Source organism: Bufo gargarizans, chromosome 2 (assembly GCF_014858855.1).
Source record: "Bufo gargarizans isolate SCDJY-AF-19 chromosome 2, ASM1485885v1, whole genome shotgun sequence".
In the NCBI taxonomy this organism is placed as follows: domain Eukaryota; kingdom Metazoa; phylum Chordata; class Amphibia; order Anura; family Bufonidae; genus Bufo; species Bufo gargarizans.
Window position 1 is genome coordinate 527,657,148 of NC_058081.1, and position 12,596 is coordinate 527,669,743.

General features: G+C 46.1%; 1 protein-coding gene and 1 long non-coding RNA gene across 2 annotated transcripts in view; one reads left to right on the plus strand and one right to left on the minus strand.

Annotated features, from left to right (window-relative positions):
• Positions 1-2,412: 2,412 nt before the first annotated feature.
• On the minus strand, positions 2,413-9,214 carry LOC122928539. Its single transcript, XR_006387891.1, has 3 exons — positions 8,181-9,214; positions 4,695-4,831; positions 2,413-4,249 (listed from the first exon to the last, which is right to left on the minus strand). It is a non-coding gene; the product is annotated as an uncharacterized LOC122928539 (long non-coding RNA).
• Positions 9,215-9,357: 143 nt separating this feature from the next.
• The window catches only part of LOC122928538 (aldo-keto reductase family 1 member D1-like), a 54,642-nt gene continuing 51,403 nt past the window's right edge, over positions 9,358-12,596 (plus strand). Inside the window, exon 1 of the mRNA XM_044281468.1 lies at positions 9,358-9,504. Coding sequence (XP_044137403.1) covers positions 9,373-9,504 — 132 coding nt within the window. The 5' untranslated portion in view covers positions 9,358-9,372. The remainder of the gene's footprint in view (positions 9,505-12,596) is intronic.

The window sequence follows — 12,596 nt, forward strand, 5'->3', positions numbered from 1 at the left end:
CAGTGTGCCAGAGGGACCTGCTCAGGACCGAGTACAGCCGCAATGAGATACACCAGCCATGGGCTGGAGGTGGAGGTTATGAGATGTGGAGCTCCTGTGTCTCTGTGTAGGAAGGTCCTCTTTCAACGTTATCTGTGTCCTGAGGAAACCTATGGAAGAGCACTTAGCTATAAACCCTTTCTCTTGCTTTTCTGTGTACTCATCATCATGTGACTGACTGTATCATAAATTATTATGATAGTCAGTTTGGGTCAGGGGAGTCACAGTTGGCCCAGGATGTGCGGCTGACAAATAGACCATGTTTCCCAGGCTGACCACGGTCGGGTGCATGAGCCCTTACTGTGTGATGCACTATTACTGTCTGGGGAAAAATAAGAGGCACGACCTGTTTGCCGAAAACAGACACATGGACCAAACACATACTTCACGGATTAAATAAGGTCGCTTTTTTCATGTGCATAATAATGTCCTCAGAATCACTGACCGAACATTGGGGGAGATTTATTAACACTGGTGTAAAGTAGAACTGGCTTAGTTGCCCATAACAACCAATCAGATTCCACCTTTCATTATCCAATGGAGCGCTGAAAAATTAAAGGGGAATCTGATTGGTTGCTATGGGCAACTAAGCCACTTCTACTTTACACCAGTTTGATAAATCTCCCTGACTGTGTGAATAAGGCTTTAGGGCTCATTCAGACAGTCATATGCTGTCTGCAAAAAATGCAGATCCATTTTTTTTTGCGGCCAGATCAGCATGTCCTCCAAAAAAAACAAACAGATTGAAATGTGAATTTTTGCTGACCCATAGACTTCAACAGGGCCACGTCCTGATTTTCACTAACATGTTTTATTTGTTTTGCGGAGCCATAGAAGAGAAGAAAAGGGCCCAATAGAAGTGAATGAGTCTGTATCTAATCCGCAGAAAAACGGATCCGCATTTTTTGCAGACAGCATACGGCCGTCTGAATGAGCCTTGAGTCTGAGTCTACCCAGTGCTACTTATTGACAATGTGGCGACATCAACTATGGATAGAAAATTGTCAACAAGCTTCAGCAATAAAGTGTAGGCTGTCTCAGGACAAGTGGCGTGCCAAGGAGGAGGTGGTCCGCCCCGGGTGCCAGATGCAAAAAGCGCTTCTATCAATACTGATGGAATCGCTCATTGCTGGAATGCAGGGGAGCTGGCGGCCCTTTCACTTACTGACCTCTCAGCTACTCTGCACTCCAAGCCGACACACTGAATGGCGAGGCAGGGAACCTTCTGCTCCTCACTGCACCATTCAGCTTGCAAACAGATCCCACTGCCGGCCTGTGTGGGAGGAGCCTGCAGGAATCTGCCTGTGCCTGCAGCGCAATCTGTGCCTGGCTGCCTGTAGAGGAGTGCTGGAAGGGATAATCAGGAACAAGACAAATTACTGCCGTGAAGGGGGCACCGAGAGGGCATTACTGCCGTGAAGGGGGCACCGAGAGGGCATTACTGCCGTGAAGGGGGCACCGAGAGGGCATTACTGCCGTGAAGGGGGCACCGAGAGGGCATTACTGCCGTGAAGGGGGCACCGAGAGGGCATTACTGCCGTGAAGGGGGCACCGAGAGGGCATTACTGCCGTGAAGGGGGCACCGAGAGGGCATTACTGCCGTGAAGGGGGCACCGAGAGGGCATTACTGCCGTGAAGGGGGCACCGAGAGGGCATTACTGCCGTGAAGGGGGCACCGAGAGGGCATTACTGCCGTGAAGGGGGCACCGAGAGGGCATTACTGCCGTGAAGGGGGCACAACTGTTATGTGGGCACAGAGCGCATACTGTATCTACAGTGAAGGGGGACACAATCAGGACATAACTACTGAGGGGAACAGACTGGGTATAGCGAAAGAGTGGGGGCACAATGTGGGCTTAAATACTGTGAGGGGAGCACAATGAAGGCATAACTACTGAGAAGGTGCACAATATGGGTATAACTATTGTGAGGTGGGCACAATTACTGTGAAGGGGTGCAGTGAGGACAACTATGACAAGGGCGCACAATGTGGGCATAGCTACTGTCAGAGGGCATGTTGTGGGCATAACTACTCTGAGGGGGGCACAATGTGAATATAACTACCGTGAAGAGATGCATTGAGAGCATACCTACTGTGAAAGGGCACAATGTGGATATAACTACTGTGAGGGGGGAAAGTATTTTAAAGTATGGGGGGATGCCAGATAAAGGACTTGCCCCAGGTGCCAAAAACCTTTGGCACGCCACTGCTTGAGAGACATGGGGTGAGTACGCCCAGTAACCCAATAACCCCGTTTAATATCAGGCAACTTGAGTGAACCTCAGACTGCCGAGAACTATAACCCCTTTACCCAATCTTACATCCAACCTGCCATAAAAAACACTGATCATTACATTTGTTGGTAGGAGGTCGCTCACAGCTTTATTAAAGGGCGTAAATTTTCCAACCATCATTATTTCAACATGAAAAACAGCATATCAAGTCTTTAAAGAAGTGGTATGCTGGACCACTGGACTCCCGGTGGGCAAGTCCGCCTTCTGTTACACTCCATTATGACTAACACCGCCCAACAGCTGTGACTTGAAGAAACAATCTCTACAAAAGAGAGAAAACAGTTAAAACAATCACACAAAAACACCAACATAGAGCAGGGAGGGAGGGTGGCTAAGTTCCTGATGGCAGCCAGAGAGAAGAGGCTGACCCCCAAGGTTTGCTCCTTTTAATACTTCACAGGGGAGGGGAGGGAGGAGCCCAGGGGAGAAACCATTCCTGCATTATTTGGGAGGATTCAGTACACTCCCCCCCACCTTTAGCCTTATGGCTACATCTGCTCCAGCAGGTTAGCAGCTCTGTTAAACCTTTCCATACTCAAACTTAGGAAGTCTCTGCAGTCAGAGACCATCTCCTCATGCAGTCTGGGGTCTATCAGACTGCCGAGAACTATAACCCCTTTACCCAACCTTGCATCCCACCTGCCATAAACACTGACAATTTTATTTTTTGGGAGGAGCTTTATTAAAAAGGCATACATTTTTTCCAACCAACATTATTTCAACATGAAAAACAGCATATCAAATTTTTAAAGAAGCGGTATGCCAGACCACTGGACTCCCTGTGGGCAAGTCCACCATTTGTTACACTCAATTATGACCAACACCACCACAAAGGAGTCCGTATACTCCTGAATGCAGCCTGAAAATCTTAAATCCACATTCAGTCCTCATTAAAAAAACAGTTGATGCTACTATTGCCCAAGTTCCCATTTAGATCCACACACATTCTCAATTAAAGTAATTATAACTGTTGAGGCAATCCAGTTGGTTAAACACATTCATGGTTTACTTACCTGACAAATAGTTTGCATGGTTTACTTACCAATCTTGGAGTATGTGCAGCCAACGCAAGCACCAATAATGTCATGCAGCTTCTGCCAAATCTTGCACATGGAGCGTTGGTAAGGAGAAAAGAAAAGGCTTTCCAGCTGCTGACTGTTTCAGATGCACTGAGGCCCGATCCTGCTGAACTCTAGTAAGGAACAGCGGATCTAAGCTCCATGAACCCATAGCCATACATAGTGAGGTAACCACCAGCTGCATTACCAACTTCATCAGGGTTAGGAGCAAGCCAGGGGACCTCCACATAAGAGGTATTGGCCTGGCCACTTATAGGGTAGGAAGGATGAGAATGAACCCAACGATCGAACCCAGACCATCAAAGAACCCTCCGATAGGCTTGGACTCCGCCAGATGGGTTCGGGGCTGCTTAGGGACCTCTACCCTGAGAGGTGTTAGCAAGGCTATTCGAGACCTGGAAGGAGAGGCCTTAGGCCCTAAGAGGGCTTGTAGAATCACTTCAACCCTAGAGCAGGGAACCTCTCTGTGTCTATCCCCTGTAGGGACAGGAAGAACTACTTCTGGGTGGAGGGGGGAGGGACCTTTTAACCTCTGTTTTCTGTGCCAAGAAGGTCAAAGGGGAACAACCTCCTGTTGTGCTGTCATGAGGGATGAGCTGGAAAACAGATGTCGTTACCACCGGCATGTATAATCAACATGACAGGGGAGCAATAAAGCCTGCTCAACTCAACGGCTTTCTGCAATACCTGAGACCATCGCAGGCCACGGATTCCTCGCCAGTGGACCTCAATATTCGTGAAACCCAGGCTTCTACCTCTAGGTCTATATTTCATCCTGTGGGCTACCCAGAAAACATAGGAGTGGCCGAGGACGCAAACTATCGAACGGCGGATATCTGTGGGGAAAAAAAAACAAAAAAAAAAATAGGTTAACAAATCCAAGGTCACATGAGGCAAAACAGGAGGATTTCCACCCCGTTGGATAGGACTATGTCAGGGAACAGTAAACTGGCCGGCTGAAGTTTAGATGGGGCCAATAATTTGCTGAGTCTCAGGGCGCTGAAAAACGCAATACAAAAACTAGCCCGAAAAAACGCAGCTTCAAAAGGGGTAGGGCAAACTGTCAGTAACTCCCAGTAGGCAGCACAGTAAAGAGTAGGACATTGGGCGCCTACATTCCTTTCTAACATATTCCTTATGCCAGCCTTTTAAGGCTTGCCGGGTTAGGAAACCCTGCGGTCGCGTAACCAAAGTAGATAAGCTAGCGTGACAGATAAGGACTTCTCAGTACAAACCGGCACCTGTTTATCAACAACGCCCACCATTCTGCCCACGCCTTACCATGACCTAGCCAGGTGGCTGGTGCAACCAAGCCTGGACTAAAGAAATCAACCGCTGGTCACCAGATCCCACAGGTGGGGTGGGCATGGGAAGCCCTCCATCTCCGCATCCGGCAACAGGTCTCGAAACTTCTGCAACTGGAAACGAGAGAGAGCATCAGCAATGGTATTATGTGAACTAGGGACATGACGAGCCCGAAACCAGATTTTGAGTTCCAAGCACCGTAGCACCATATGCCATAATAAGGCCAAAACCGCAAAGGGATGAGGATGACAAGCTGTTAATACAATAAGAATACACCCTTGTTATCAGTCCAGAATAAAATACAACAGTTTCGGACGGCGTTACCCCAGAACTCAGTAGACACCACTATGGGAGACAGTTCTAATAATGCAACATTGTTGCAGAGGCCTGCAGCGCAGCAAGATTCTTGCCAGAAGGTGGCACAAGCGGCGCCAGATATAGCCCCAAAACACAACAAAGCTGCCGCATCAATAAAAAGTACAAGTCCGCATTAGACTAGTCGGCGGTTTGCCAGCAGGTATGGCCATTGTAAAGGCGGAAGAAATCCCACTAGACATGCAAATCAGCTTAATTGTTAATTGGGTATGGTGTTCTGTTCCGACTTCTTAATACCCCTGGTAACCAGGGAAAGACGCAGGGAAAAACCCCAGCCATGGGCATGACAATACGTGCAAAAACCACGAGACCCAGGAGGGATTGCATCTGGGGCAAGGTCACCGACCAGACGCCTTCAATCAAGTCTGTACGTTTTGTAAATTTGTCTTTGGGAAGGCGGAAACCCATAAGAGCTGTGTCAATTTCAACCCCTAAGGAGGTTAGGCAAGTAGTGGGACCCACAGTTTTATCCTGCGCAATGGGGACGCCGAAGCAATGCATGAAAAATTGGAAGGCGTACCACGCAGCTGCTATGGGGCCTGTGGCGGTGGGGGGAACCCGGAGTGCATGGAAGGCCCCGCCTCCTGAAGACTTATGATCGCTAGTACACTACTAGCTAATATGGGGCTACTAGTTAACATCATTGATGAGGCTTACTTGTCTTCCGTCCCGGGCCCTTCTCCTCTGCTCAGGGCAGTGGCATACTAAGGAAGGTGTGGGGGGCGGTCCGCCCCGGGTGCCAGCTCTCAGGTGGGTGCCAGAAGCAATGAGCACTTCCATCAATACAGATGGAAGCGCTTATTGCTGCAGCACAGGGAGCTGGGCCCTGTCTCACTGCTCAGCTCCCCGCTTCTCCCCTCCTTCAGGCTGGTGGTGCACAGAATGGAAGCAGGAAGACTTCTCCCGGCTCCACCATTTAGCCTGCAGACACAGATCGCACTGCTGGCCTGTGTGGGAGGAGCCTGCAGCCCGCAATTCTGCATAAGCTCTGCCCCCACACAGTGCTGCAGAGCGATCTGTGCCTGCAGGGAAGAGAGGTATGTGAGCTTCAGGAACAGGACAAGGTAAATAGTTACTGTGATAAAAAAAAAAAAAAACAAAAAAAAAAAAAAACGGACATTACTGTGAAGGGTGCACAATGAGGATTTCTACTATGGAGGGTGCACAGGGGGCATTAATAGCACAGTGGGCATTCCTACTATTAATGGGGCACAGTGGGCATTTTTACTGTTAAGGGAGCACAAAGAGGGTATTACAACTGTGAAAGGGGCACAGAGAGGGCACAATGAGGGCAATACTACTGTGAGGGGGTACCATTTTTTAAAGTATTGGAGGGGGGGCAAAGAAAGGACACGCCCTCCCTCCCTGCTGCTGCTCTCTCTCTTCTGTCTGCTGGACTTTGCTGCACACTGTCTAATCAGCATTTAGCAGTGCAAAGCTCCACCAGGCTCAGCAGTTGTGCAGGTGGGCGCGGCAGTTGTATACCAAGGTCACGTGCTGCCTGTCAGGCACCCAGCGGACAGGAGAATGGACTGAACACAGCCCAGACCCCCAGCTTCACCGCCGCTGGACCAGCAACACTGACTTTCCCCTGTTGTGTGCCACTACCACCTGTCCATAGCCATTAGGAGCAGTGAACAGGAAAAACTTTATGGGGGGGATTCTTGGTGGGAGGAAGACAGTGGGCAGCAGCAAGAGTAGTTCCTGCAGGGTGGGGGGACACTTGTTTATATGGCTCATAGAGGACTTAGGACAGTGTGCTTCCCCCCCCCCCCCCCACCATGAACTTGCTGTTATACATAGACAGTGTGCCCAGCAGCCTATCCGGCGACGTGGGGACATACAATAGCAGGCCGCAATGAGATTGAGCCTCCCTAGCATTGCGGGTGACGCTAGGGAGGCCCGTTCCCATCACTGTCTGCTATTGGCTGCCACAACCAACACCCCCGCCCCAAAGCTTTTTTTTAAAGTTTGGGTATGTCCAAACTTCGGCCCTCCAGCTGGTTCAAAACTAGCTTACAAAACACTTGCATGCCCTGTCTTGTAGTTGCAATAGATGAAGGGCCACTGGTTGAACATTCATGCTTTAATTAGGATAACAGTTTTTTTTTTAATTTTTTACATTCTCATTTTTCTTCCCTATTTTTCTTGAGCCATAAATGGGGGTGTAGCAGGGGAGGATCCAGGGCAGGTGGTGGGATGGGCAAAGGATGAGTAGTGGGCGTAGTTAGGGGGCCCAATTCAGATTCTTGCTATGGGACCCAATGATTTCTATGTACGCCCCTATTGGAAGGCATCTTAAAAGTTGGCAAAAATTAAGCCGCCGGGGGAAACAAAAAGGAAATCGTCGAGGTAGTGGGTAATGGAACGGGATCCCGACTCAAAACGTATCACCCATTTAAGGAAGGGTAAGGAATAGAAGGGGGCCCAAATACCTGTCTAAATTTACCTCCTTAGCGATCTTTTTCCCCAAAACATCGGGGTGGTCACGGGCCAATTTTAAACTGTTCGCAAAAGATGGGTGTCACAAAAAAAAAAATATGGGATGAAAAAAACTAAAGTGAAGCCAAAACGCAACTGCGCTACAGCTTTCTTATTGGGATACAGATCAAGCCAATGGGCCATCGCATCCACGCTCACCAGGGTCCTTTTTTTCCGTCACTGTTGAGGTTTTGGTAGATAATCTTGGGGAAGGGCAGGGGCATCGGACTGCAGCGTGGGTGACGCCACAGGACGAGCACTCATGCTTATATTTACACAGGCCGTAGAATCTACAATACCCGTTATTGAGTCTTCTGCACCAACATTAAACGCAGCCAGACGTCACCTGATTTCTGGCTGCAGGGCTAGTTGTCTATGAAACTCCTCATCGTATTTCCACCAAGCACTACTGCTGTGAGTCGTCTGCTTAGTGTTATCATCCACATGAGAACCCAGGGGGCTAATTCCACAGAAAACGACTTCTTTATGAACCCCCCTGCTCTAGGAATTTTATCAATGGGCGCTGACGTAACAAAGCCTTAAGGGCTGGAATAAAACTATTATTATAAATCCCAGAATCCCAGGCTCCCATAAAATTAAACTCACCGCCCTCTGGCATCGGAAGATCCACAGGAACCACGGGCTGAAACTCTGGAAGAGCAGGTGCCACCGAAACCGCGCTGGTCTGACTGACCCAGGACGCCTGACTGGCCAAAAGAACAATGAGGAACTCAGATCGGACGTCAATGGCGAGCACCAACGGGAAGATTTGGAACGGGTAGAACGCCTGCTGTGTCAGGAAGATCTGAAACAGTGTCACAACCACCTGCGTTTCCGGGTAGCATTAGGGTGCCGCCTATGACAACCGACACTTCCAGACCAGTCTGCACCCGGGAACAGAGGGCAGTCACCAGCTTCTCATCAGCCATACCTGCAGGATAAAGCTCCTGACAGCAGCCGGAGAGAAGAGGCTAACCCCCCAGCTTTGCTCCTCTTAACACTTCACAGGGGAGGGGTGGAGGAGCCCAGGGAAGAAACCATTCCTGCATTATTTTGAAGGGGAGGGAGGGGGGAACCACACCACTTGCAGCTACAGGATTCAGTACACTCCGTCCACACACACACACACACACACACACCTTCCCCCTTTTAGCCTGATGGCTACATCTGCTCCAGCATGCTGGCTGCTCTGGTAACCCTTTCTACACTCAAACTTAGGAAGTCTCTGCAGTCAGAGACCTCATGATTATGCAGTCCGATGTCTATCAGAAGTAGAGATCATGCAGACGACCGTATGTATTTTGCTGCCTGCATAAAACAGATCCGCAAAAAATACTGATGACGTCCGTGTGCATTCCGTATTTTGCGGAACGGAACAGCTGGCCCACAATAGAACAGTACCATCCTTGTCCGTTTTAAGGCCATTAATAGGACAAGTACTATTTTTTTGCGGAACGGAAATACGGACATACGGAAACGGAATGCACACGGAATAAACTTTTTTTTTTTTTTTGCAGACCCATTAAAATGAATGATTCCACATATAAAAAAAGAAATGGAACGGACACGGAAAGAAAATACATTTGTGTACATGAGCCCTTACTGGAAATGGCAGGTGACTACTGAGGCGAGCGCTGTGTGCACACCTGATGCAGCAATGACATGTTTCACAGCCACAGCTAACTGTAAGTCGGCACAAAGTGGGGGACGGCAGCGCTGCTCTTTTTATGTCCCCTGGTGGTATCCCTCCTCCCGGTGTCATCTACTCCTCCCTCCCGCCCCCTCCTCAGTGGCATTTATGAGTTGCCCGGTGCTCCCCCTCACGGTGGATCTCAGCATGGAGCTCACTGTGGAGCAGCACCGCATCCCACTGAATGACGGCAACAGCATCCCGGTGTTGGGGCTTGGAACCTACTCCCCCCCTGCTACGGTCAGTTATAATAATCCCTGATACTCCTGCACTAATGACTCTAGTACTATCTAATTACTGTTATAATAACCCTAGTACTCTCATACCCTTATTACTTTTCTAACAAACCTATTGCTTTCATCCAGAATCTAATTCTCCTACAGCAATACTGCCAGAAAAACTCAGGATTCTAAACCTACTATTCCTCTAAGCACTCGTATCACTTTTGTTACACCCTGTTCTTTTATAGTTCTATTATATGGTTGTTAATATAAGTAATAGTAACATTAGTAACAGTAATAGTGTAATACTCATAAATGCTTTATTTTTGCTGCTTTAATACCCTGTTGCCACTTTAATATCCTATTATCTGTTGCATTAACCTGGTCAGTGATATATTACCCTAGTACTGCTGTAATTACCCTATTACTTCTGTAACAAACTGTTACTGCTGTAATATTCAGATTACTCCTATTATACCTTTAATGCTGTCATAAACATATTACTCCTATAATACCTTGTTACTGCTGTAATATACTTATTTCTCTAATACCCTGTTACTGCTATAATATACTTATTACTCCTATAATACTTTGTTACTGCTGTAATGTACTTACTACTTCTATTATACCCTGTTACTGCTGTAATATACGTATTATTTCTATAATACCCTATTACTGCTGTAATACAGATGTAGCAGAGGTAACACACACACTCTTAACTCAAATATCTTAACTCATTGCGTTATCTTGAAACAAAAGCCATTGAAAAGCAATTGCTTAACACATTTAGTTGCATTTAGTTTGTTAACCCTGCTACATCAGTATACTTATTACTCCTATAATACCCTGTTACTGTTGTAATATACCTATTACTCCCATAATAGCTTTACTGCTGTAATACACTTATTACTCCTACTATATAATACCATGTTACTGCTGTAATATACTTACTACAAAAATAGCCAGTTAATGCTATAATATACATATTACTCCTATAATACCCTCTTACGTTACTCCTATAACACTGCATTACTGCTGTTATATACTTCTTCTCATATGCTGTTACTGCTGAAATATACTTAGTACTCCCGTTATAGCTTTACTGTTATAATACACTTCTTACTCCTACTATATAATACCATGTTACTGCTGTAATATACTTATTACTCAAAAAATAGCCAGTTAATGCTATAATATACTTATTACTCCTATAGTACCCTCTTACATTACTCCTATAACACTGCATTACTGCCGTTATATACTTCTCATTTGCTGTTACTGCTGAAATATACTTATTACTCCTATAATACCCTATTACATTACTCCTATAACACCCTATTACTGCTGTTATATACTTTTCATATGCTGCTACTGCTTTAATATACTTATTACTCAAAAAGTAGCCAGTTCAGGCTGAGTTCACATCAGTGTTTAGCCTTCCATTCTCCTGCTCCGTTATAGGACAGAAGAACATAAAGGACAGATTTGGCACATACCGTAATTGAGCCCAACAAAGCCTGCAGAGCGGAAACCTAACGGACCCCATTATAGTCTCTCTGCAGCTCAGTTATGTGCTGAATCTGTCCTTTCCGTTCTTCTGTCCTATAACAAAGCATGAGAATAGTAAGGGCTGTTTCACACGAGCGGGTGGCGTGCCTGTCATCCGCAGCATGAATAACAGCCAAGCCCCGTTCCGGACAGCAGAGACACGGAGCAGTAACATGATTGATAATGCCCTTTGAATCTGTGACCTTTTTACTACAAAATGACAGTGACAACTTTATCTCACTGTCATTTTGTAGTAAAAAGGTCACAGAGAGGCACGGAGTATTATCAATCATGTTACTGCTCCGTGTGTCTGCTGTTCAGTGCGGGGCTTGGCTGTCATTCACGCTGCGGATGACACGCACGGCATCCGCTCATGTGAAACAGCCCTAAGGCTGAACACTGATGTGAGCTCAGCCTAAGGGCTCATGCACACGAACATATTTTCTTTCCATGTCCGTTCCGTTTTTTTTTTTGCAGAACGTATACGGAACCATTAATTTCAATGGAAGTTACTCCGTGTGCATTCTGTTTCCGCATGTCCATATTTCTGTTCCGCAAAAAATAGAACATGCCCCATTATTGTCCACATTACGGACAAGGATAGCACTGTTCTATTAGGGGCCAGCTGTTCCGTTCCTCAAAATACGGAATGCACGCGGATGTCATCTGTATTTTTGGCGGATCCGTTTTTTGCAGACCGCAAAATACATACAGTCGTGTGCATGAGCCTTTATGCTGTTATAACTCCTATAATACCCCAACTAGTGCTGTAATATCATTGTTACTACTATAATAACCCACTATTGCTGTAATATCACTGTTACCACTATAATAAGCCTACTCAAGCTGTAATATCACTATTAATACCAAAACAAGCCCCACTAGAACTGCAATATAACTATTAATACTAGAATAAACCTACCAGTGCTGTAATATCAGTATTACTACTATAACAACCCTACCAGTGCTGTAATATCACTATTACTACTATATGAACTCTACTAGTGCTGTAATATCACTATTGCTACTATAAACAACCCAACCAGTGCTGTAATATCACCATTACTACTATATCAACCCAAACAGTGCTGTAATATTACTATTACTACTATAACAACCCAACCAGTGCTGTAATATCACTATTACTACTATAACAACCCAACCAGTGCTGTAATATCACTATTACTACTATAGCAATCCTACCAGTGCTGTAATATCACTATTACTACTATAGCAATCCTACCAGTGCTGTAATATCACTATTACTACTATAACAACCCAACCAGTGCTGTAATATCACTATTACTACTATAACAATCCTACCAGTGCTGTAATATCACTATTACTAACATAACAATCCTACCAGTGCTGTAATATCACTATTACTAACATAACAATCCTACCAGTGCTGTAATATCACTATTACTACTATAACAATCCTACCAGTGCTGTAATATCACTATTACTAACATAACAATCCTACCAGTGCTGTAATATCACTATTACTAACATAACAATCCTACCAGTGCTGTAATATCACTATTACTACTATAACAATCCTAC